Raw genomic sequence first — 27,525 nt, 5'->3', positions numbered from 1 at the left:
GATGGAAAACATTTATACATATAAATGATGCGATCCAAAGAGCATTTGAGCTACGGTGAAACACTTTCTTATGATGTGTTACGTTCATACGAGCAGACAGAGAAGTAAGTTTGAAGTAAGTTTGGAGCAGAAGAAATAGAAATAAACCTTGTGTAAATTGTCAGCTTTATGCTAAGCTAAAATGCTATTTCTAGCCATTTTACATGCACGTTACCAGGCACGATCATATGTTTTTTATCAAGAAAATTCACGTTGGATCATAATTTTATTATTTTTTATTTTTTTTTTCTAGTAAGACCTTTGATATTAGGACAAAAATCTTATTCTTGATAATAATTTTTGTATTGTTTTCCTGTAAAAATATCATAAAATCCTTAAAACAAAATCAATTAGATTTATCTTGTTTTAGAAACAACACTGCATAAGATATTTAGGTTTTTCAGAGAATGTATTATTAACGTGTATTTTGTCTTACTGTACTGACAGAGTTTTTATAGTCAAAACAAGTGAAAAAAATCTACCAGTGCTGAAGAAGAAATCCAAAGTATTTAGAATACATTACTGACCTTGAGTAATCTAACAGAATATGTTACAAATTACATTTTACAGCATGTATTCTGTAATCTGTAGTGGAATACATTTCAAAAGTAACCCTCCCAACCCTGTATATATATATATATATGTGTGTGTGTGTGTATTAGTGCTGTCGATGTTAAAGCATTAATGCAATGGGCCGTTTCTAGGCATAGGTGAACTAGGCGGTTGCCTAGGGCGCCACCTGCTGGGGGGCGCCTAAGAGGAGGCAGCCGCAACACCACAAATATATATATAGCTGTTTCAGAAGGAATTTTAATTCACCAAAGTGGCATTCAACTGATCACAAAGTATAGTCAGGAAATTACTGATGTAAAAACAGCACTATCACTATTTGAAAAAAGTCATTTTTGATCAAATCTAGACAGGCCCCATTTCCAGCAGCCATCACCCCAACACCTTATCCTTGAGTAATCATGATAAATTGCTAATTTGGTACTAGAAAATCACTTGTCATTATATCAAACACAGTTGAAAGCTATTTGTTTCATTAAATGAAGCTTAACATTGTATTTGTGTTTGTTTTTGAGTTGCCACAGTATGCAATAGATTGGCATGTCTTAAGGTCAATATTAGCTCAAAAATGGCAAATAATATTTTCTTTCTCTAGAAACTCATCAGTCAATCATTGTTTTGAGGAATGAAGGCTATACAATGCTTGAAATTGCCAAAAAAACTGAAGATTTCATATAAAGGTGTACACTACAGTCTTCAAAGACAAAGGACAACTGGCTCTAACAAGGACAGAAAGAGATGTGGAAGGACCAGATGTACAACTAAACAAGAGGAGAAGTACATCAGAGTCTGTAGTTTGAGAAATAGACACCTCACATGTCCTCAACTGACAGCTTCATTGAATTCTACCCGCTCAACACCAGTTTCATGTATAACAGTAAAGAGAAGACTCAGGGGTGCAGGCCTTATGGGAAGAATTGCAAAGAAAAAGACACTTTTGAAACAGAAAAACAAAAAGAAAAGGTTAGAGTGGGCAAAGAAACACAGACATTGGACAACAGATAATTGGAAATGAGTGTTATGGATCTTTACCCCATTGAGCTTAGTCCAGCAGAGTTTAGCTCCAACCCTAATTAAACACACCTGAAGCAGATAATCAAGGTCTTCAGGAGTGCTTGAAGATTACAAGGAGGCATTTTGGAGCAGGGCTGGAACTAAACTCTGCAGGGATGTGGCCCTCCAGGAACTGCGTTTGACACCCCTGAGCTAGACTATAAGGTATATGAGAAGTGCCCAACAAGACAGTCACATCTATGGCAAATGCTACAGGAAGTGTGGGGTGAAATGTCACCTGAGAATCTGGACAAACTGACAGCTGGAATGCCAAGGATCTGCAAAGCTGTCATTGCTGCACGTGGAGGATTTTTTGATGAGAACTCTTTGAAGAAGTTTAAGAAGTTCTGAAAAAAAATAAAAAATAAATACAAATAAAAAAATCAAATTGTAATAGTAATTTTTCAAGTTATTAATGACCTGACAATACATTGTGATCAGTTGAACCAATTTCTTTCCATAAGAGCAAAATCTGTACATTATTCCAAACCTTTGGCCGCCAAAAGTAACTTTATATGTATATGTGTGTATATGTGTATATGTTTATATATATATATATATATATATATATATATATATATAATATATATATTCACACACACACTACCAGTCAAAACTTTTGAAACGCTTGACTGAAATGTTTCTCATGATCTTAAAAATCTTTTGATCTGAAGGCTCAAATATTTGAAATTAGTTTTGTAAACAAAAATATAATTGTGCCAAAATATTAATTTATTTAATTATAAAGCTAAATTTCTATTTAAAAAAAAGTTTTTGAAATTTATGACTTGGACCAAATAATAAAGAAAAGCAGCCAATAAGTGCCCAACATAGATGGGAACTCCTACAATACTGTTTAAAAAGCACCCCAGGGTGATACCTCAAGAAGTTGGTTGAGAAAATGTCAAGAGTACATGTCTGCAAATTCTAGGCAAAGGGTGACTACTTTGAAGATGCTAAAACATATTTTTTATTTAGTTTGGATTTTTTTAGTCACAACATATTTCCCATAATTCTGTTATTCCATAGTTTTGATGACTTTACTATTATTCTAAAATGTGAAAAAATAATAATGATAGATAGATAGATTTATCCATTTATGTTTCAAATAATATCATTAAACTATATCATAATAAATTCCAAAGATGTCTGTTTAGACGGCTGTGGCACCCATTGAAGCCCTGCTATACAGTATATCCTAATATATCCAGGATGAGCTCAAATATCAATAAGAATAATAATGATAACAGCTCATAATGATGTTTCCTTGAGCTGCTAATGTGTTCGTTATGGCATGGAAAGTGACTGCACATGCACAGCGCAGAAGTGATGCTCTTGACTCGTCCTCTAATCTGCATTAGCCACAGTGCTTCAGCTCACCGAGCTAACAGCAAAACAAGGTGCCCGACACGCGAGCGTGGAGCTTTCGCCAAACACAAACTCAGTAACCCGGGCTAAAATGGCCTCATTAGGAGAACCTGTACGTCTGGAAAGAGGTAAGATGCTCGCTGGAAACAGTCTGTGTTAAATGTTATGCCCAGGAGGATGTGTAAATCACGCCTTTTGCTCTAAACATCCCGCTGTCACTTCATGAGGATGGATTAGTGGACGACAGCGAGCTAGCTCCAATTCACTGTATCAGAACATTCATAACGTTAAGAAACTCAGTCTGCGAAAACGTATAAGATGTAAATCTTTTATGTCTTTAAATCACCGTGGTTACGTTCAGTAAAAGCAAAACATAAGGACAGCTGTCAGAAGTAGTAGTAAATAAAAGTGCTGATTTATTAAGATAAGGGAGATGTATATGTTTAATTGATATTCGTTAGGTTTACGAAATGAAAGCTCTATCTCTCTCTATGCTCAGAAATACAATTGTTTAATTATTAAGTAAAACAGTGTTTGAGAAACGAAAAATTTGGGATGAATTACTTCTGTGGCTGAAGCTAAGTACTCTGAAGTGTTTTTAAGTTGGTCTCTTTTTTTTTTTTTTTTAAGGTGACTAACATGATGTAGCTGTAGAAAAAAAAACCAAAGAAGCTTATTGAAATTTACTGGTACATGCACTTATTGTAGTGTTGTTAAAAAAACAACAACAAAAAAAAAAACGTCAGGATAAAATGTATAGAGATTTACCTTCTGAAATATTGAGCATTTTCGTATTTACTCACGCATTTAATGTCTTTATTAGCTTTAGCTGTTACAAAAAAGCTCTTTGCCTAAGACAACATCTCCAGATGGCGTCATGCAAATGATTATCCAGGGTCTGTTCATGCCTCATTGTTTTGCAAATTTTCTTCCACAGACATATCTCGTGCCATTGAACTGCTGGACAAGCTCCAGAGAACAGGGGAAGTGCCACCGCAGAAGCTGCAGGCACTGCAGAGGGTTTTACAGAGTGAGTTCTGCAATGCTGTACGAGAGGTACGTGTTCCAGCACAGCATCCATACATTCAAATGAAATGCAACTTCGCTTTAGGGGTGAAAAAAGGGGGGTACTGTTTTGTGTAGCTCGCCTGTATAGATGAAACTACCGCAACGTCACACAGCAGGCAACTGCGCTTCTGGGTGTAAAATATTTTTATTTTAATATTAATAAAAGTTATTGTAAATGGGTATCTATAGTTTACAGTAAAGAAATATATGTAGGTTCTTTCTGAACTATCGGCAAAACAAGTTTTAACTGGGTTTAATCGGTCTGTATGATTATGCTGAACATGTAACAGGTTGATGAATACACAACCTCACCTGTTTAACACACTTAAAGACTGTGAAATGTTAAATTTAAAAATGAAAACTACCATGAGACTTGCAATATGCATCTTTACTGCTTAAATTATTGGTTCACATACAGTAAATAATAATATTTGACTTCAGTATCATCATATTCCATATTCAGACTTAATAACAGCCAGGTTTGATTGAACATTTTACTTACTGCAGTCTAATTTAATGAGAAGACATGATTTATGTATTATATTATTTTTAGGGTGCTTTCACACTTGGTTCGATTGCTTTGACCGAACACATATTCGTTTCCTCCCACTCTGTCTCTGTTCACATCATATTATTTGGGTCTGAACCATGGTCTGATTACATCATCAACGTGAGTAGAAGGGGCAGCTATTTACCTAGGTTACAACCAAAAAGATGTCACTGTGTTAAGTGAAATATTAAAGTTAGTCTCTTTGGATTTGTCACGAAAACTTGCCATGCACTGAACAACACTTGTCTCCCGCGGATTCATTGAATGTACAATGATGTGAAGAATGTTAGCGTTTGTATGCCGCAAGCGCACGGATGCATTGCAAGAGATGTGAAGTATGTGAACTGCTCTCTGAAGGGGATTTATTTTGAGACAAGCAGGTATGAGAAATGTATTATGCCACAATAAACTACAAAAATATGTCAGCACAAGCGGTTTACTTCCACGATTTGGTACGATTTGCAGCGAACCGTTTCAGAGTACACATGAACCGTACCCCAGACTTTTCACGCGCACCCGATTTCGGAAAACAGCGTTCACATCATCCAAACGGACCGAACTTTGATGTCATTCGAACCCGTGTGCACACCAAAAGTGCTAGTATGAAAGTACCCTTATTCACATATCCTTATACTAACAGTAGCCTTTCCACAGCAATGGGGGAGATGGGGTCCTGTTCGTTAGATCATATTTGACCTCGTATCTGTCTCAGCGGTTGCACTTTGGAAATTAAAACAGCCGTTTAGGATCGAAGTTGTGTGACTCCTTTGTGAAAAGTTTAAATCTACCAACAACAGCTGCGGGGTATATGGGTCTTACAAGAGCAGACGCGATAACAATGATGGTGATCCGTGAAATATGATACATTTAGTCAAATCCTGAGTTTGTCCTGTTCCACTGATCCTGATGGAATTTTAACGAAGCCCAAATCTCCAATAATCTGTTGGAAATGGGGTGTTTCAACCCCACAAATAGCACTTTTTGGGCATTTCTATCTCAATTTGAGCGAAGCGCCAATTGGACTCTGTTCTTTTTTGCGGTGCCAAAAGAACCTGGAAGTGCCGGAGCCAAGCTTTTGTTTGTAAACAGTAATTTCATCTATAGGAGATTGTGTTGCCACCTAACCCCAGCAAATCTGGCATCTCCAAGTGATGATATTTTCAGTAAATATGCAAACAGACAGTCCCTTTGGCATGAAAGAAGTGTTAGGGTATTGTGATGGAAATTTTAGGCATAACAAAATGAAATGTGAAGGCAGACTCAAACAATTCATACCAAAGTCCTCACAAGCCAGGACACGAATACTCTGTCATACTGTGAGCATGACTGTTTTAGTTCTCCTTTACAAAACAGAGAGCATGTGCTTATTAGAGATGCGTTTTTTTTTGTCTTGACACCCCATCTTAAGATGCTGAAAAACAACAAGACTCGATGCAACAGCTTAAGACATCCATCTGTCCATCAGGAGGCATGTGTATATAGACCTACTATTAAAAAAATAAAGCAGACCCAACTTGCTCCATGGTTGCCAATTACACCCCGAGTACTCAAGCAGTCCTAGTGCTTATGACAGTGTGCTCAACAGTGTACTATTGGTAGTCATCGTTGTGCAGAAGGACTGAATATCGATTAGGATGTCTACAAATAGCATCAATCCATTTGTCTGTTTCAGACTAGGCATAAAACTCGGCTGTAGTGTTCTGTTGCCCATCCAATCTAAGACTGTTGGCACTGGTCAGGTCTCCTCCCTGCTGCTTGGTCATCTGTCGCTCTCACTGTTAAACTCTGAAGTCTCAACAGAAGTGATGCTAAGTCCAGAGATGCTGTTATTTGCCTTGCTTGAAAGCCTTGAATAAAGCAGGGGTTTCTGAAGGCAAATGTGGAAAGATTTGTTTGGGTAAAGTTAGAAGATGCTCCATGAAAATGACCATTGGTTATCACGAATATAAGGCGCGCAGGTGAATTCAAAGGCAGACTAGATCTATGCACTCATCTTAAATTCTATTTTTCCATATTAACTGTATTCTTAGTTTATATTAGAGCAGTAAGTCATGAGGCTATGTGTTTCAATGATTTTTTTTCTGGGGTTTCCCCCTAGGATATTTGAAAGGTTTCTGGGTGTCCCTTTCAATATAGAATGTGTGGTCACAAGTGAACATTTCTCTGATTTACAACAGTTTCGAACTGGCTAATTGAATCAGAATTTGTAGTCAAAGCTATGCATTTTCTAAAATGTGTTGTAGCCTAATTTTAAACAGTGACATAAGTTGCAACAGTTTTTTTTTTTTTTTAGCCCCATTGTTGTGTGTTTGTCTTGTAGATGGATCAGTAGTTAACTGAAACTCAAGGAAAATTTAACTTGCTTCCAGCCTGTCCCTTAAATCTATTCCTACGCAGGCTTAGTAAACCGGACCCCTGGAAGGACACAAGTCTTTATTTTGCTTGTTTTGTGACATCAAGGCTGCCCATGCTTTTCTCTGGAAATGCTTGTTTATGCTGTATTTGATGGTGCTTGAGTTAAGTGCTTCTCTTCTGTGGTAGATAAATAAAGTGGATGATTAGTAACTCAACAATGCTGTCACTTTCTTTATGTTTTGCCCTGAACCTCTGAATGCTTCCTTGATTCTCAAATAAACATGCACGACTCACAGTTGAATGCTATGGCATGTGGGTGGATGCTTAAGGCAGCCATGAATGGGAGATGGAATAGTGGTTTAAGAACAACAGCAGTTCAGTGTTTCGGTTGAGCGCATATTAACAGGGTGAAGTCAAATGGCTGTACCGCATCAAGCCATGTAAAGAGATGTGATTTGATATCGCTTTCACTGCCACTGTTATGTTGGTCTAAGTGCAAGACTTAATGTTATGGTTTTCCAGGCACAGATTACAAGCAGTGTAGGACAGAGTTGCACCGTAAATGGTGACTGTCCAGTGAAGATCATCTGATGCAGACTTGAGTAATGTTCCGGACACAAAAGGCTTTTTCAGGGTGAATCACGATCCACAAGCAATTTAGTTTAGGACTTAGCTTGGATGGATCCTGGAAACTGGCCCTTGAGATCCATGGATAAGTTTTTTAGGTTCTGTAAACCTGGTTCAGAAATGTTTTTGTTTGTTTATCTTGATTGTTTTGGCAGAGGAGGCTGTACTTGTAGATTTGGGTTTTTGTGAAATTCAGACAGTGTTCTCCGTCTCTTGTTTCTCATTTTCAGGTGTATGAGCATGTGTATGAGACGGTGGACATAAATAGCAGCCCAGAGGTGAGGGCCAATGCAACAGCAAAGGTAAGTCGCTGTACACCAAGTAATTAAAACATTTCCTGTAACTAACCTCAAATCCACTCTTTAATTCTGCAAGCTATTCTTAGCATGAACATTGAAAGAGAGACAGTCAATCTCATTATCTGATTAGTTTAGTTGTAAAACCTCCATCTCTGCAACACCAGACTGATGGCCTGAAAATATACAAGCAGCTTATTTTTAGCATGTGGCCATTGGTGGATATTTGTATACATATAAAATTACAGTTATTCCCTTTGCATAAGATTAATAGATGGGTTGTTGTGTATGTGCCACCCACTTGTGGGTAGATTCATTTTTATACCATCTTCTCTCTGTTTCAAGGCTACAGTGGCTGCCTTTGCAGCTAGTGAGGGTCACTCACACCCCCGTGTGGTGGAACTCCCAAAAACTGAGGAGGGACTGGGCTTCAACATCATGGGTGGGAAGGAACAAAACTCGCCCATCTACATCTCACGTATCATTCCCGGAGGCATCGCTGATCGGCATGGTGGCCTGAAGAGAGGAGACCAGCTGCTGTCTGTGAATGGAGTAGTATGTACACAGCTACGGTCTTGTCCCACAACTTACTTCACATTTATTGTTTTAATTTAGAGTCCCACAGACACCCTACACCTCCCCCTAACCTTAACCTACCATTAACCTACCAAAAATTAACCATAGTATCACCATGGTATTTGTAGAAATCATTAAACATGGTAAATATATGAATACCCTATTACTGTAGTAACACCATGGTTAATTGCGTTAAAACTATGGCTTCCACTAAACATGGTTACTGCAATATTATTATAGTAAAACCATGGTTAATTTAACTCGCTCAAACCTTTCTCTCAACTCCCCGACCTTCACCGTGACCAAATCACTGCGAGAAAATCAACCTTTATATTAATTTTTATTTATTATTATAAGTAGTATTATAGTAGAAGTAGGTAACTTCTTCAATAACTTTTTCATAAAATACTTTATACTTTCCCAGCTTAATATGCAGAGACAACTATGAGTAAGCCATTCATAGGTTAAATTTCTCGAAAACTGTTAACACTGTCTCTGTGGCGCTATAAAAATTCCTGTATTTGTTTTGAGCGACCCACTTAGACCCGCCCCAACATTACTCAACCAATGGCATGAGTTGGGGTTGGGACTATCTGACTGTTTGAACAACTGCAGGCAAGGGGCATTCTCAGAAAACAGTTTATTTTTGCAATTCCATTCATTGGCACTAGTGTTGCAGAAATTATATATTTCAGCTAAGAGTGTCAGCTAATACTAATAGTGGAGACAGGAAACAGGATGGGAAAAGTGTGTCAAAAGGCGGAATTTAACCCTGGTTTTCAGCACGATAAAACCATTTCCACACCGTTGTTACAACCCACGCCACTGCAGCGCCACTAGAGGAAATTTGCCTTCAATTTCTGTTTTTCCAGTAGAGTATCGAAGTGCAAATAGTCACTCCGCAAAAAGAAACAAATAAAACAAGAATGTGTAGGCTGTCATCTGCTCAACCGTGCAGTGCGACCAAAGCAAAGCAGGTGCGATTCACCGAACGTGAAACCTTGCCTGAATTGATCTGCAGTGCTGGCTTGTGATGTGTGAATAGCTTGCACCCGCTGCAATCATCTATTGACTATACTGCATTCTCGTCACACTTTAAAAGTGTTTAGCCTTCCATTCAGCCCATGGAAACATGCTGCATGATCATGAGGAAGGATTAAATTAAGATGTAGATTGGCATGCAGGTGCGAGGGACTTATAAATACATATAAATAAAATAGTCTACTCTCTCGATGTTGCTTACGTGCCAGTGATTACCCCTCAGCGCGCCAGATGTAAGATGCCGAACCCTGTACTAAACATTGGGACATCGGTTACCTGCAACAAAATTCCAAGGTTATGTATTAATCAACAACATCGCTTTTTTTAACACTACCGTATATTTTCGTTTGATATTAATATGTACAGTGCTATTATGAAAGAAATTATAAACAGTAAATGAACAAATAAAACGTATAAAGTTTTAAATCTTCTAGCATCTGTAATATCTACAAGTAGGATTGTTTCCCCTTCGTGCACATTGTTGATTGAAGATAATTACAAATATAATTTCTTGGTAAGAAAATGAGGGCTTGACATCAAAAAATGTAATATTTGCTCATCTTAAACAATTAAAAAGATTAACTAAATCACCCTAGGCAAATAAAGCCTGCGTTTATACTAAGTGCAGGATCATTAAAATTGGTTTGGTGAAGGTGGCATCATCTAATGTTGTCAACTCTCGGGCAGATGGCACATCTGTAGGTCAGTCAGTCAAAGAGCATTGATGACTAGCTGAGTTCTCCTAGGTCAAGAATTTCAGGGATGTGCGCAAACATCAAATGATCACCATAGCAGAACAAATACGTACATTTCGTCATACATTTCAGGAAAAATAAAAGCCTGTTGCCCAGTAAGTATAAGTTAGCCTTTACTAAGAAGACATGAAGACATTTTTGATAAGTTAACATAGTTAGCATCAATGCTCTCTTGTTTTTTGTGATGCATTCTTTTCATTGTTAGGGAGCGGACTCTTCAAGGGATTCTTAGGGATTCTTAAATCCCAAGATTGATGCGAGTAGATCACTTGCATATGCAACTAAATTTTGCGCTATGCGACTAAAAATGTCACTAACCACTGGCTGATAAATGTTCAGATATTACTCGCCAGTATATTGGCGAAGAAGTTTTGCACAGAGATCCTTTCACTGCGTGTTGAGTAAAAGTTTGGTTTGACTCATTCCGTGTCTAAAGATGAGATCAACGAAATCCATTTGATCAAAAACAACAAAAATAGAAACAGATGCGGAAAAGATAATGTAAGATAAAGATAATATATTTATATATTATATTGCTTATATTACAGTGGCAAAAAAAAGTATATGGACCCTTTGGAATTAGCTGGTTTTCTGCATTAATTGGTCATATGTGATCTCATCTTCATCAAATTCACTAGTATAGACAAACACAATGTGCTTAAGCTAACAACAGCTAACAACACACAAACAATTATAAGCTTTCATGTCTTTACGGAACACATCCCATTAAACATTCACAGTGCTGTGGAAAATGTAAGTGAACCCTTGGATTTAATAACTGGTCGATTCTCCTATGGAAGCAATTTGGCAGATTAGACTGGCACAACAGAAGGAATTTTGGACCATTCTTCCTTACACAACTGCTTCTGTCTGGTGTGAACGGCTTTCTTGAGGTCATTCCACAGCATCTCTATTGGGTTAAGGTCTGGGCTCTGACTGGCCACTCCAAAAGTTGTATTTACTTTTCTGAAGTCTCTAGTGGATTTACTTCAATGCTTATAGTCATTGTCCTGCTGCATTATCCAACTTCTACTGAGCTTCAGCTGGCGCACAGCCACCCTGACATTATCCTGTAGGTTATCTTGATATCTTGAACTTGTGAATTCATTTTTCCCTTGATGATGGCAAGCGGTCCAGGCCCAGAAGCAGCAAAGCAGCTCCAAATCATGATGCTTCCTCCACCATACTTAACCGTTGGGATGATGTTTTCATGTTGGTATGCAGTGCCCTTTTTATGCCATACGTAATACTACAAGTTCTTCCCAAACAATTCAACCTTAGTTTCATCAGTCCACAAAACATTTTCCCAGTAGCGTTGTGGAGTGTCATGATGGTCTTTGGCAAACTTCAGGCATGTTTTTTTTTTTTTTTTGGAAAGCAATTGCTTCTTTCGTGGTGTCCTGCCATGGACACCATGCCAGCTTAATGTTTTCCATATAGTAGACTCATGAACAGAGATGTTAACCAGTTCCAATGATTCCTTCAAGCCTTTAGCTGTCACTCTACGTTTATTTTTACCTCATTGAGCATTCTGCAATGTGTCCTTTGAATCATCTTGGCTGGATGGTCACTTCTAGAGTGAGTAGCCACAGTATTAAATCATCTCCAGATATAGACAGTTTGTCTAACTGTGGACGGATGAATGTCTATCTTCTTCAAGATAACTTTGTAACCCTTTGCAGCTTTATGCAAAGCAACAATTCTTGATCATAGGCCTTCTGAGATCTCTTTTTTGCAAGGCATGGTCCACATCAGCAGCAGTGAATAGCAGACTCAACATTTTTTAATGTTTTTATAAGTCAAAGTAGCTCTAACCCACCACTCCAATCTTGTTTCATTAATTGGATGCCAGGTTTGCCAACTCCTGACTAATTATCTTTTGTTGACGTCATTAGCCTAGGGGTTCACATACTTTTTCCAACCTACACTGTGAATGTTTGAATGATGTATACAGTATGTACAAGAACAACACAGTAATTTGTGTTATTTGTTCAAACAGATTGTGTTTGTTCATTATTGTAACTTAGATGAAGGTCAAATAAGATTTTAAGGCAAATGTATATATAAAAGTAGACAATTCCAAAGGGCTCACATACTTTTTCTTGCCCTGCATATGCAATGTCAAGACATCATATTTATTGATGGAATACATAGAATTTGTAAACTTTTAAAAAGCTAAAATGTGACCAAAATGATGACGCACCAGATTCTGATGATGATAATACATAAAGTACACTATGTCAAAGAGCAGTGATGTCTCACTGTCTCTCTATTTCAGAGTGTAGAAGGAGAGCACCATGAGAAGGCTGTGGAGCTGTTGAAGGCTGCTCAGGGTACAGTGAAGCTGGTGGTACGACACACCCCTAAGGTTCTGGAAGAGATGGAGTCGCGCTTTGAGAAGTTGAGGTCTGCTAAACGCCGGCAACAGAACAACTACCCCCAGTAGGGCATCTTGCTTGTGCCCCCACCCCCTCATCTCTCTCTTTCTCATTGTCTTTAATTCTACCATCTGTCTTCCTTATTCACACTCACTCACCCCTTTCTCCAGCCAGGGATTAGCCACATGTTTGGCACTACTTTTTGTGAAATTTTCTAAATCCTCACCTCCTCAAGTTTTTAACAGTCTTTTCACACACTTCTTTCTCATAGCATGAACACTACATGGGCTATTGATATTGGTCACTTAGACATCACATATGTGCACTGTTGTTGCATTATTAAGAATGTACTGTCATTTGGGATGTTGATTAGTCAGATATGCAAGTGGACCATTGCAATGTTCAACTCCTGAGGTGATTTGAATGAAAATGTAAAAAAAAAAAGTGCCTAGAGATAAAATAAAAATAAATTAAGTGTCTGCAGCCCTTAAAATGCTGTCATCATAGGCTGCGTTTTATGGTCCAAGCACAAAATGAATGAATACTACCACCTTGTTAAACAAACTGCTAAATAAGTGTACACATTTCTGAAAAGAATCACCATCATCTCAAAAAAAAGAAAAAAAAAAAACAAATTGTGTAGGGGTTTGTTATTTTGTTTTTCCTGCTTGCTTTCCTTAGTGTTTGCCCAAGGAAAAAGGAAAAGATCACCAGAAATATTTCAAAATCTCACTTTAAATCTCCTGAGAGATAAATGGCGGAGTGGTGACACAAGCATTTCCATCCGAACTGCTGTTTTCTTCCAACACAAAATGTCAGCTGTAAATATTCCATATACTCTAGTACAAAAGACACTTAAATGCCAGACAGATTCCACTTACTGACCCAAACTGATTGACTCTCAGAACACGTTTGCAATGCATGTTTATACTGCCACCTTTCACTCTGTCATGAATGCACGGAAAGGGATACATGCTGTTAATGTCTACAGTAATTGGCAGATCAGATTTATCAAGTAAACAAATCATCTTTCATCAAACAAGAATTGACCAAAATTGTTAATTTGGGACTGATTTAGAGTTGTTTGGCTCTGATTGACATTTAAACATATTGCTTTTGATTAAATATTAGTGAATGGAATCTTTACAAAGGGCACTGAGCGGTCCAGCCAAACAGCTGTTCAGAGGAGTTGCTAGTTGCACAGTTTAGGCATTAGATACTGAAGATAGATAGATTGTTTAAAGTAAAATTTTCATAGCGTACTGCCCCTTATAAAGCACATAGAGAAACAATGTGGCAGTAAAATTTCTTATTGAAGCTTGCATTGCAGTTTGTTTTGTTTTTAGAATTTAAGATTTTAACTTAAAACCTTGCAGCAGCAACACTCTTTAGGAGTTTAGCAAGTTTTAGTTATTTTATTGTTCGGCTGTCTTTTGTTTCATAACGCGTTCTGAATGTTAATATGGCACTTGCCTTTCAGTCAGCTATGGGTTCATATTGTATACCCAGTTCATGCTGATAATTACAAAAACCTGCAACATTTTTAATTAAATGGTTATCATATACATGCATCATGAGATAGCAACTGACCATAATCCTAGGGAAACAGCAACGAATGAATAATGTAAAAAATGTCAGCATTATTACCAATATGCTGACCGAGTCATCCATCCCAACACGCTCAAGTTATGTTTTTATGAAACTTGTCTAAGTAAAAATGTTAATCACTTGGTGCTGTAATTTTCTTTCATTTATTTGTTTCTGAAGCTAAAACAGATTCCTTGATGCAACATGACCTGCCATCTATAGTTTTTATTAAAAAAAAAAAAAACCTGATCAGTCCTTTCTCTGAAAAGTCAGTAGTTAATATACCCATATACAGATTGTCTAGTGTTTATGGGGACTTTAGACATTTCTTTATTTAGAGATGCAGATCTAGAGTTTTCTAGCTGTTAGCTTTTTCAGGTCTTACACCCAGATACCTCAGTGCAAATCCTATTAAATTGGTTACATAAGATTCAGCACTTCTTGTTAATGTCATAACAAAATTTTAAGGATTTAATTGACATGTTTTTTTTCTCTTAAATACTGACTTATCAAGATAGGATAAAAAAGGTCTTTAAAAAGTAGTTTCACACTGTACTTTCTCTTTGTACTCATTTTCACATGTTAAAAATGCAACACGCTTGATGTATTTTTAACCACAAATGCAGGTATTTTCAGTGTGTGTCTGACAAGCTTGGAAAAAACAGTCTATTTTTCCTCTGTCTCTCATAAAATATTTAACATGTCTAATTATAGAGGCCCATGACTCACCCTGAGCTGAGATACGTAGGTGTTTTGGGGGTGAGAGATAAAAGTGTGGTCTGATGTCTTACATAAAGGAATCATTATTGTGAATGACATAAAAGCATAAAGAATCAACTTTTTGTGGTGTATAAGGTGCTCAGGTTGGATGTTTCTACAATATCATGATTTTAAAGCCTCATATCACTAGAGCAATAATACATAATCCTTATATTACCATCTCAAACAGGTAACTCACTCCCCATTAATATGTAGTATTGTCCAAAGGGGGTTAACTAACTATTTTTGTATACTGGTTTTCTTTTGATATTTTTCCATTTTTTGATAAGTAATTTTTCTGTCAAGATTTTTTTCCAGGAATGCTTTGTATTGGTTTATCTAGACCACATTCTCCCTGTGTTTCAAGTACAAAGACCAAGCTTGCAACCTTTGTGGGAGCTATTTCAATGCCTGGTCAGCTAGTTTGAGCTGTTTTTAAGAACCTGTTGTACTATTGTATTATTTGACACTTCTATCCTTGCTGTATTGTGTTACATTAATGTGGATGTGTATAAAGATTGATCAAAAAGTTATTTGTTTTGAGGATGCAGTTTAGTTATACTGTGTGTTTAAGTCTTTAGTGTGTTTGAGTTATTGCCATTTGTTTTTACCTTTGAATATCTCTTGTGAGTGTGTGTGTGTGTGTGTGTGTGTGAGAGAGAGAGAACACAGAAGATTAAAAATGAATAGTAATATTAATAGCATTCACAGGCAACTTGACAATATTGCATCATTGCCCAGACTATTGAGCGTTTTACCGTAACACTAGAGGGCACTGCAGGACAACAGAATTATAGTTGGTTGCTGGTGTCAGTTCTGTTTCAACACTCAACTGAAATACTTAGAATGAATCGAACAGTATGTTTTAGTATATTAATATAATCTTAGACAAGTCCTTGCATATCCTGAAATATACATGCTCAAAAACTAAAAATATTTTAAACTAACACTTTACAATAAAGTTTTAGTCATTAACATTAGTTAATGCATTAGATATCATGAACTAACAATGAACAATATATTTGTACAGCATTTATTAATATTTGTTAATGTTAGTTTATAAAAATGCAATTGTTCATTGTTGTTCCTGTTAGTTCATAGTGCATTAACTAATGTTAACAAATACAAATGTTATAAAATGTTATAAATACTATATGATGAAATTAACATTAAGATCATTAAATGCTGTAAAATTGTTATGTTAACTAATGTTAATGAATGTAACATTGTTGTAAAGTGTTACCTTTAAAACATATATAAAAGAACAAGAGTATGGAGTTGCATGACGTCTGTGTCTTAATGTGATGGCACATGGCCACAAACCAATAAACATACCCTCCAAGGATTTGTCAGGCCAATTTAGTTTCTTGTCAACATTGTCATCGACTGTGTTCTCTCTGTCTCAGGTTCCATCTTTAAGACGAAGACCATACCGTCATTGACACTGAAAGTCTTACAGAGCCTATTAATAACACGTAATATAAAACAATCCCTCTGCTGACAAGGTGCAGAGAGTTTGCACTGTGTTAATGATGAAAAATAGGCCTGCTGACTGTATTAATGAATTAATCTGTCATTCAAGCACACCTCTACATTTCCTCGGACTGCTTTCCAGTCATGTCTTTCTAGTGCAAGTCAGTCAGAGATACCTGTTTTCTGGCTCCCTTGAACAATATTCCAGGTTTTTAAATGCTGAATTAAAAATAAAACGTGAATAATGAAAGCTGTTGGCTCTGTGACCTTTTAAATAGTCCAAATTATATTGTTTTTGGTTTGCACATGCCAGAACAAAAACTAATTTGTGTGTGGAACTGTAAGCAAATGTGATCCAGTGCAAAGGCTCCTGTGTGCACAAGGACAGAGCACAATGATACAGACAGCTGCTTCATTTCAATATAGAACAGGCCATCCATGGTCGACTGTCATTGTGACACCTTTGGCACGGCACTTCTGGGCCTCATATCAAACATTTTATCCTCCCAAATCACTGCCACTATAGTGCTACTGGAAACCATCCCAGAGCAGTCAAAGCCATGCAAGTCAGCTATGCTATCAGCTCTTGTGGATAATACCAATGAGTTGAAGCTTCCCGATTGGCTTTGTATGGGCTTTGTTACATTACATTATCTTGTTGATTCTGGGGCATACTGTGAAGTGTGAACCATGTGAGTCCCTGAAAAATGCATCTGCTGGTCGTGCCATCGCTGGCCTAGACAGGAGAGTGCGTCACATGATATATGTAGACTTAAGAGGAAACACCTGTCTGCCTCTCTCAATGCCAGTATGGCATCTCAGTAATTAATGGTGTCCTTGGCATGTGTTAGTTAAAACAAATCCCCAGAAATTCTGGTTGTAATGTATAATAAGATTTGCGCAATTGTTTTTACTCTACTTGTAACTCACTGAAGTGTAAATGAAACTGGAAATGTTTTTTCTTGAATCATATTAGAGTGCATTTAAATGAAAAACAGTCAATATCATTAAATGTCAACAAAATCCTTTATTTAGTATATTATATAACATTCCAGTGTGGAAGGAAAAATACTGAGTCACAATGAAATGACATGAAATAAAATGAATACAAGCAATAAAGACACAAAATCACACCTAAGCACAAGGGCGTTGTATGTGAGTGAGAATCGGAGAGCACAAGCTAATGAAGAAAACCAATAAAATATGCTCTGTTATTAGATCATCGACATGTCATGGGGGTCAATGTTTAGGACAGAAGACAGAAAGAGAACAAAGAGTCACAATTTCTCCAAACCCTGAGACAAGCCCATTACATCTCTTCTCTTTCATTTCTTGATGTCTTCTTTTGTGACTTGAGCTGTAAACAAGTGAAAGGAACATTATTAGATGGCATCCTCGATTTATAGGATAAAGGCTACCAATGTAGCATGAACCACTCCAAAATTACCAGTAAGGTTCAAAGTAATGTATTACTTGCTTCAAAATGTGAGTGATCTACAACAAACTTGAATGCATACCAAACTTACATTTTCAAAGTGAAGGATTCAACCATTTTTGTTGAGTAAATATCAGATCTTATGAGGAATGTTTAATGTGTCATGTTTAAGTTGTGTTTATGTGATCTTTTTTTTTATTAGTCCAGGAAAAAACAACAATCATGGATTAGTGAATCTGGTGAAATAATTTAGATTTACATCTAACTGGATACACTCATATGCAACACTAGTCCGTTTCCATTCCCAAGTTTTATAATGGCTTTTTTTTTTTTTTAAGTATGCACTTATGGAGAGCGTTTTCAAAATGCTTGCTTTTTGGTGGAGGAAAACACTCCTAGTGCAGATGAGAAGCATAAATGTAGCAAAAGCTACGCGTTTTCAAATGAAAACGTACAGGTATTAGCATAAATACGGCAGTATGCTGTGTTTGAAATCGCTCTCTATTCCATGTATAGTACACTATACTGGATGTCAGTCATTTTGTGGTGGTGTCCAAATTCTTAGTGAACAATTGCATTTGCTGTGTAGTGGACTGTTTTACTCCCATAAACCACTCATTATGTTGGCCACTTATTCAGCTGTCTGGGTTGCGGAAGTATTTTTCCCATTAATTTTTCCCATAAACTTTTCAAAAAATCCTTCATAAAAGAGTTGTAAACCATGAGCTAAACCAACCAGCTCCAAGGTAAATCACAACATCACAAATTTTGTTTTGAGGCAAAAACGTGTTTGAAAATCGGAAAAAAAGACAAAAGGTACAAGGCTGTGTACTTACCGTCTTTCATGAGGGCACAAACTATAACCCCAATTCCGAAAAATTTGGGACAGTATGGAAAATGCTAATAAAAACAAATATTAGTGATTTGTAAATTATATTCACCCTTTGCTATATTGAAAGCACTACAACTACACATTTATGATGTTTTACCTTGTGAATTTCATTGTTTTTTATGTACAGTAATTTCAAATCAGATGATTGCAACACGCTCCAAAAAAGTTGGGACAGTCAAATGTTTACCACTGTGAAATATCACCATTTCTTCTAATAACATTTATTAAGCATTTGGGCACTGGAGACACAAGTTTAAGTTTAGAAAGTGGCATTTTCCCTCATTCATTCATTATGTAGGTCTTTAGCTGCACAATTGTACGGGGTCTTCGTTGCCGGATGTTGTGCTTCATAATGCACCACACATTTTCAGTTGGGGATAGGTCAGGACTGCAGGCAGGCTAATCTAGCACCCACACTCTCTGCTCACACAGCCAGGCACTTGTAATCCGGGCAGTATGTGGTTTGAAGTTGTGCTGCTGGAAATTGCAGGGACGTCCCTGGAAATGACAATGCTGGATGGCAGTATCTGTTGCTCCACAATTTGTACATATCTGTCTGCATTCATGGTGTTCTCACAGATGTGCGAGTTACACAAGCCATGGGCACTGACACACCCCTGGCCCATACAGACACTGTCTTTTGGACCTGATGCTAACAACAGCTTGGATGGTCCTTTTCCTCTTTGGCCCAGATAACATGACGGCTTTGTTTTTCAAATTTTTTTTAAAATGTGGACTCTTCAGACCAAAAAACACAGTTCCACTGTTCTACTTTCCATCTAAGATGAGACCGAGACAGCGCTTCTGGACAGTGTTGATGTAGGGCTTCTGCTTTGCATAGTAAATTCTTAACTTGCATCTGTGGATGCAGCGGCGAGTGGTGTTGACTAACAAAGGGTTACTAAAGTAATCCCAAACCCATGTTCAGGATATCCATTACAGACGAATTATGTTTTGAAGACAGTGAGGTCTGAGGGATCGGAGATCACGTGCATTCAGAACTGGTTTTCATCTTGCCCTTTACGCACTGAGATTTGACCAGATTCCTTGAATCTTTTAAATATATTGTGCACTGTACGAGGGTGAAATGCCCAAAATCCTTCCAATTTGTCTTTGGGGAATATTGTTCTCAAAGTGCTGGATTATATGATGAAGATCTCTTGGCAAATTGACAAGTCTTGAACAATCCTTGCTCTTGAAGGACTAGGCTGTTTTTGGAGGCTCCTTATATACTATGACACGATTGCCTCACCTGTTTAACATCTCCTGTTTCACATCGCCTTATTTAAACTCGTCAAATTGTTTTTAGTATTAAATTGCCCGTCTCAGCTTTTTTGGAGCGTGTTGCAATCATCTGATTTGAAATGGCTGTACATAAAAAACCCCCAATGAAATTCACAAGGTAAAACATCATATAATGTGTAGTTGTAGTGCTTTCAATATAGCAAAGGGTGAATATAATTTACAAATTACTCTTTGCTTTTATTAGCATTTTTCATACTGTCCCAACTTTTTTGTAACTGTGTTTTTACAATCCCATGAAGCACCTCAAATGAGGCAATTGAATAAAAAATTATGGGAATATATAAAACTATTTATTTTAGGTTATTGATTATAAGTATAGAAACAATTTATTTTCAGTTTATTGCTAAATATTCTGATATGAACAAATAGATAAATAGTTTAAGGCTGAAGAGTCACTGACTCGATTATGTCATTCACAGCATAGATATACATACGTAGACGCTTTATTAGCAGCTGTTCCAATCAACTGCGATACGTTGGAGCATCCGCCACATTGGAAAGGTCAGGAGCCGTTTGTCAACACATGAAAAAGTAAAGTCTTTTCCAGCCAACTTTCACATTATCTGATTTTCCATTAACATTGGGCAACATTTTACAGTAGATCATATAAAATTCCAAATTAAACTGAATATTGGTAAAACGCTCTTCTAAATAATGTTGATACTCAGAGCACTGTCTGATGCTGCAAGCTTCAAATATATAAGCAGTGCTACTAGTGATCATAAACGCAATGGCATAAAGGAAAATAAAAACATCCATAATATGTTTGTTTATTCAAATCATGAATTTGTTTTTTAATCTGACATCCAAAATATAATATAACATCAATATTAAGGTCATATTACTACACATAGTAAGTTGTATTTATACTGTATATAGAACTTTTCAGAGTTTTATGATAGTAAGTTACTGTAAATAAATCTTACTTGATGCAATTTCCAGACTTCTAAAACATGTTTATTTTCCCATAGCAAACTGCAAATAATGTCCTCTACAAATTAATATTTCATGGCAAACATGCTGAAAATTAGCACTCCAGTCAGTCAATTCATTACTTGAACAGTTTCCACACAAAAGCAGTTTATGCAGCAGTCTGAGGCATCTCCATTCACTTGCATTCAAACAGCTCGCCTTGCAGACCGTTCCAAGATGCTGCCGCGTTTGACATATCCAAACTAGCCAAATAAGGCATCTATGTATTTATATCTGTTATTCCCTGTGCATCATGGAAGTGGGCAGTCGATCTGAGGCACATTTCACGGGCTTAGTTTGCCACGGTTCTCTGATTGGTGAAGCTTACTCTGCTGGACCATGGGTACTGTAATTGTTTACCATGAATTTCCACCATCAAACGCGATTTTAAACAATTAGGTTGAAATAACGCAAACAGATGGCTTCAGCGGATGCATATACCTTCGATAAACAACCTCGGAGCTCAAGGTAGGTCTGTCTTTAAAGTTTTAAGAGTTATCATTGACAATCAATTAGACTATGGAAAAATTAATGGGATTTTTACTTCTGGAACCAGACTGTTGCGCTCTATCCTATAAACTTTATTTAGTGTTTTTGCGAAATCCCTAAATGGAAACAAACATTTCTAACACTATCTCCCCTCCTAGAGCTTTCAAGTTCCATCCACCAAACTAGGTACAAACCTTTACACTGTTCTGGAATAGTGTGCTATTTCTTTTCTAACTGATCGGATTAATGTTTTTTGCACAGTGGACCATAAAACATTTGAAAAATCCCATAGACTTACATTGACAGAATGTTCAAATACAGCATGCTCGTTAATTCAAATGTAAACAAACCCACACAGGGTTTGTGTGCTCTCCCTCTCTCTCTCTCTCTCTCTCTCTCTCTCTCTCTCTCTGACAGTCTGTTGGTAACAGACTTATCAATCGTCTTATCAATAAATGCTACTGATGACTTTATTGCTGTTTTAGGGATGGATGAAAATTTGAGGCTTTGTGCCTCATAAGTAGATCTTCCAATGGCCATGAGCACAGAAAAGCTGCCTAGCTGCTGAACACACAACAGCTTTAGAGTCTCTCTGGTGTACAGTATTCAAACAGTACGTTGTGTTGCATCTGAATTCACTCACTCCTTTTCCATATTGTGAACTATATGGCATCCATTATATTAAGGATAGTGAATGGGGAAACAAGTGAGCAGTTTCAGATGTAGGATGAGGGTACTGGGGAATGTGATGGAAAACAGGAAGCAAGGAGGCGTTATTAAAAAAAATGACACCTCAGGAATCATGGATCACTGGAAATGGATCCATTTTGGACTTTTAGACACACCTCAAGGTCCAATCAAAAGGTTATTTGCCAAAATGAAAAATGTTGATGTATGTCAGGAATATCATCCATGTTTCTTTGGAAATTTTTTTTATCAATGTATAAGTTTTGTACATGACAATCAGAAGTTGAACTATCAATCAGAAGAAGAAAAGTACTCTCATTCTAAGGTATGACAGATTGACAAAAAAATGTTGATACAAACAGAAACCATGGATTTTGCTTTATATGTCTGAGCATATATCTTTAATTTATACCATGGCCTGTTCTAATACTCGATTCTGATTGGCTAGAATGCATGCAGTTCAAACTGTTGAATGCTAGTTCCGGTCAGTTTTAATCACTATTTAATCACAGCAAGCAGTGTGAGAAATAGCAATTGAAAACATTTCTTAACCACTTTCATCAGCATAGCTAATATAATGGAATTCAGCGTGTTTTGCACGGAGGGTGAGAGATTGAAATCAGGACCTATTAAATGCGTCTTTCGCATCCAGCAAGGCGATGCAAGACGATTTAAACTGTAACATAATGTGTATGTTATATGCTGAAGTGCTGCCTATAGCCACTAGAAGCCCCCCGCACTCACACATCTCTGACTCAAATGCTGAATAAGTGCAGTTGTTTACAAAACGCAGGTGAACACGTTCTTGTGGTGAAGCACTACTGTACAGGGACAAATTGCGATTTCATTAACTCAGTCAATCGTGCAGCCTTGATGGATACCATACTGATGTCTCAGGTGTTCAAAATCTGCAGATTCCGGAGTGTTTTGAATGGTTTTCCCCTTATAATACAGTAAGTGGTACTTTTACTCTCACTACCACATTTGTAACGTCGGATTTTGTGACAATGTGAAAATGACATGAATAATGTAAATGTAATAATAAATTTTCCCTATAGTGCCAACCCCTCTACATTCTGTAGATATTATTATTTCTGGATTGTGCATTTCAATTCACAGTTTTGACCAAGTGTGTGGTCGTACTAATTTTTCCTCTGCGTCTGATTTAGCTGCATATCTTACAGCCTTTAGATACAATTAACCGTTATTTTTTTATTCTTCCAGTCTAAATTTGTGCTGCAAAAAATATATTACAGCTGTAGCTAATCAATTCTGGCATGTGGCCATGGTATAAGTGGGATAATCCACAGCTAGGTGTGCATTAAACGATTTTAAATGCACTTCACGGAGGTTCTTCACCTCCACGTTGTGCATTTAAAATCATTTAACGCACACCTAGCCATGGATTATCCCTTACTTGGTCATTACATAAGAGTGTTCTCTTATGTTCTTATGTTCGATGCACATTCGACCATCATACATACAGTAACAGTGAGCTGGATTCAGATGGAACAACACCTCATATCAGACTATTTGCATTTTTCACTTTTTTTCTATAGTGGAATGTGCTAAAATATACAAAGCTGAGGAATGTTTTTGGTTTGCCAGGAAGGAATACCATGACTATTCCAGTGCAAATAAAAACAAACCATTTTACAAGAACGAAGTTTTCAAATAACTCTCTTTAGAACTCCTCTATAAATGTATGTATATCTAGTTAAACCAATATTTGTCTTCAGTATACCTAGCACCGACTCACATCCATGTCATAATTTTACCAGCAAATAGTTTCTGAGTTAGAGGTGGGTACTTACGACGGACTTCCAGTTTGCATTCTACCATGTCCTCTCCGCTGGCATTGACTGCCTTACACATGTACACACCTCCATCAAATGGACATGGTTTACGGATCTCCAGAGTCAGCACACCCTGATTGCTGAACATACGGTACTTGGCCTCATTTGTAATGTCCATCTTGTTTTTGTACCATATGATTTTAGGCTGCAGAAGACAATGGAATATATTCAATTAAAATCTAATTAAAGGAATAGTTCAAAAATGAAAATGCTCTCATCATTTACTCACCCTCATGCCATCCCAAATGTGAATGAATTTCTTTCTTCTGCAGAATATTTCAGCTCTGTATGTCCTTACAATGCAAGTGAATTGTGACCAAAACTTTTAAAGTCCAAAAAGCATATAAAGGCAGCACAAAAGCAATCCATATGACTCCAGTGGTTAAATCCATGTCTTCTGAAGATATCTACTTGATTTTGGGTGAGAACCAACCAAAATATAACTCCTTTTTCACTTTACATCTTGCCACTGCAGTCTCTAGGCATGATCTTGATTTCAAGCTTGATTACACTTCCTATTGTTTGACGCATGCGCAGAGCACTAGATGGTGCTAGGAAGTGTAGTCAAGCTTGAAATCATGATCGCCAAGCATACTGCTGATGTCAAGAGTTACAGTGAAAAATAAGTTATATTTTGGACTGTTCTCACCCAAAATCAATTAGATCGCTTTAGAAGACATGGATTAAATCACTGGAGTTGTATGGATTAAGTTTATGCTGCCTTTATGTACTTTATGGAGATTAAAAATGTTGGTCACTCACCATTCACTTGCACTGTATGGACCTACAAAGCTGAGATATTCTTCTAAAAATCTTTGTTTGTGTTCTACAGAAGAAAGTAAGTCATACTCATCTGGGATGGCATGAGGGTGAGTAAATGATGAGAGAATTTTAATTTAAGGAATTAGAAAACAGATTATCCTTAAGTTTAAAGGGTTAGTTCACCCCCAAAGTTAAACTGTATCTTTTATTCACCCTCATGTTGTTCCATACCCATATGACTATCTTTCTTCCTTCAAACACAAAATGAGATGTTAGGCAGAATGAGAGCCTCAGTCATGATTCACTTTCATTATAAGGAAAAAAAAGATGCAATGAAAGTCAATATTGACCGAGGCTGTGAAAATTATATGGGCTTGGAATTAACATAAGGGTCAATGAATGATGTCAGAATTTAAATTTTTGGAAGAAATATCCCTTTAAATGCTTTTACTCAGGTGGTATATTCAGGTGGTGGCTACGATAGCAATCCATCCTTTTGCTTTTATTTCTTACGCCCTGTTGATATCTGGGCTAAGAAACTTGGTTGTCATAAACACAACTTAAGTGTAAAACAGTATGAAGCTATCAAAAACATTTCAAAAGCAGGGTGATATTATTCTGTATTTTTATAACATTCAGTATGACATTTAATGTTGCGGTCACAAGTGCTCACCTTAGGGATGCCTCTAACAGAGCAGCTGAGTGTAACGTTGTATCCAGCTATAACCGAGCGGCTCATGAGAGGATGTGTGAACTTGGGGGCCTCAGAGAAATCATGCTCTTTGTAGGTGGGAGATTTGTACACAATGCCTAAAACATCAATGTCACACATGAGACACAAGAATGGGCCCTAAATACTGATATAAATGTCTTGAAACTGACATTAACTGCAAGACAATGGTTTCAATTTATCTGCAGGGTGCTTTTCACAATATATACTTTTCCAAAGGCAACAGTGGCAAGAAAAAAAGTCTCAGATGTTTAAGTAGGAGGAATCATTTATACAAAGCATACATATACATGCATACATACACAAATGTTAATTTTATTCAAATAAGCATTTCTGTATACTGTACAGTATATACATGTATGCATGCATTTTGTATTTGACCAGATGTAATCCTGCCTCACAGTACTAATGATAAATTTGACAAATTTGTTTAATTAAATAAAATGACTGCATTATACTGCATTACATAATGTACAAACTTGGTCTTCTAAATGAACCTGACAGTCTCTTCATCTAACCATCTAATTCTAGCGGAAACCTTCTGATATCTACACTGCAGACTAGTGAGCAGGCATGGACCAAACTGAGAAGAATCTGGGCAGAGATAGTCACCTGTTTTCTGGATGTAGGCACTGTCTTTAGAAAGGCAAGGCTCTGGACTCAGACCCACCATGTTTATGGCGTACACACAGAACACATATTCATTCCCCATGATCAGGTCTGACACCACACAGTTAGTGCGGCGATACTGATCATACACTGTGTACCATTCCTTCAAAAGAACCAAAAAACACAAATATACATTGAGTATTATGCATTGTATAATACAAAGTATCATATGCTGTACATTGCAAGACTATTTTTATTCTGATTAGAAGCTGCACCAGTTTGGTGCAGCAGAATGGAAGTGACCTTAGAAACTATCAAGACTATAACATTTGAGGTATGAATGTGTGTAATTTATAATGTAGAACAAAATGTCCACGTATCGTCAAGTAATGTTTACCACAGACCTTGTTTTACTCATAAGTTCAAAAAACCCATAGGAAAATCCTGAGGGAACCCATAGCGAATTGTCTTCCAGGTGTTTGGACTACAAGCTTAACAGCTCTATAACACAAACGTGAAAATAATGTACTCTTGTTTTGTTAAACAAGCCTCATTTAATCACAAAGAGCAACTTTCTTGGTATATACACTCACTGGCCACTTTATTAGGTACACTTGTACATCTAATTATTCATGCGAACATCTAATCAGCCAATCGTGTGGCAGCAGTGTAATGTATAAAATCATGCAGATATGGGTCAGAAGCTTCAGTTAAAGTTCACATCAACCATCAGAATGGGGAAAAAATGTGATCTCAGTGATTTTGACCGTGGCATGATTATTGGTGCCAGACGGGCTGGTTTGAGTATTTATGAAACTGCTGATCTCTTGGGACTTTCATGCGCAACAGTCTCTAGAGTGAATAGAAAATGGTGCGGAAAACAAAAAACAACCAGTGAGCGGCAGTTCTGTGGACTAAAATGCGTTGTTGATGATAGAGGTCAACAGAGAATGGCCAGACTGGTTTGAGCTGACAGAAAGGCTACGGTAACTCATTGACTGAAACTCCTGACCCATATATGCATGATTTTATACATTACACTGCTGCCAGACAATTGGCTGATTAGATAATCCCATGAATAAGTAGATGTACAGGTGTACCTATAAAGTGGCCGGTGAGTGTAAATCATTTACAGTTGAGAAGAGCCACTCGACTCGCAGTTATCAGCTGTTTTTTTAAATCCATCATTTTGACGTGAAGTCTCCTCAGCTCAGGAGTGATTATGGGATAGTAAAGTGTCCAGTCAATCTGCACTTCAGTGTATATTATTTTAAACATATTTTTTAAAAGTAC

At 37.1% G+C, this 27,525-nt stretch overlaps 2 protein-coding genes across 2 annotated transcripts in view; one reads left to right on the top strand and one right to left on the bottom strand.

The window, feature by feature from the left end:
* The first annotated feature begins 3,015 nt into the window (after positions 1-3,015).
* Positions 3,016-16,745, top strand: LOC127451317 (protein lin-7 homolog C-like). Its single transcript, XM_051715898.1, has 5 exons — positions 3,016-3,158; positions 3,968-4,086; positions 7,861-7,932; positions 8,272-8,481; positions 12,577-16,745. Exons 1-5 carry the CDS (start codon positions 3,122-3,124, stop codon positions 12,742-12,744), a joined length of 606 nt encoding a protein of 201 aa, XP_051571858.1. The 5' UTR covers positions 3,016-3,121; the 3' UTR covers positions 12,745-16,745.
* Positions 16,746-17,502: 757 nt separating this feature from the next.
* Positions 17,503-27,525, bottom strand: part of LOC127451329 (myosin-binding protein C, cardiac-type-like) — a 54,242-nt gene continuing 44,219 nt past the window's right edge. Inside the window, exons 29-32 of the mRNA XM_051715925.1 lie at positions 26,236-26,395; positions 25,567-25,703; positions 24,090-24,276; positions 17,503-17,852 (exon numbers count right to left, since the gene is read on the bottom strand). Of these exons, the coding sequence (XP_051571885.1) occupies positions 17,821-17,852; positions 24,090-24,276; positions 25,567-25,703; positions 26,236-26,395 (516 nt within the window). The 3' untranslated portion in view covers positions 17,503-17,820. The remainder of the gene's footprint in view (positions 17,853-24,089; positions 24,277-25,566; positions 25,704-26,235; positions 26,396-27,525) is intronic.

The sequence above is a fragment of the Myxocyprinus asiaticus genome, chromosome 2, assembly GCF_019703515.2.
Source record: "Myxocyprinus asiaticus isolate MX2 ecotype Aquarium Trade chromosome 2, UBuf_Myxa_2, whole genome shotgun sequence".
Classification (NCBI taxonomy): domain Eukaryota; kingdom Metazoa; phylum Chordata; class Actinopteri; order Cypriniformes; family Catostomidae; genus Myxocyprinus; species Myxocyprinus asiaticus.
The sequence above is the reverse complement of the archived record's forward strand: the minus strand, read 5'-3'. Positions and strand labels throughout refer to the sequence as shown.

What these genes read in the sequence shown, in the direction of transcription:
- LOC127451317 (XM_051715898.1), top strand. Translation starts at nt 3,122, where the DNA reads ATGGCCTCATTAGGAGAACCTGTACGTCTGGAAAGAG. An exon ending in GGGCCAATGCAACAGCAAAG is followed by an intron (nt 7,933 to 8,271) that starts GTAAGTCGCTGT and finishes CTCTGTTTCAAG; the next exon opens with GCTACAGTGGCTGCCTTTGC. An exon ending in TGCTGTCTGTGAATGGAGTA is followed by an intron (nt 8,482 to 12,576) that starts GTATGTACACAG and finishes TCTCTATTTCAG; the next exon opens with AGTGTAGAAGGAGAGCACCA.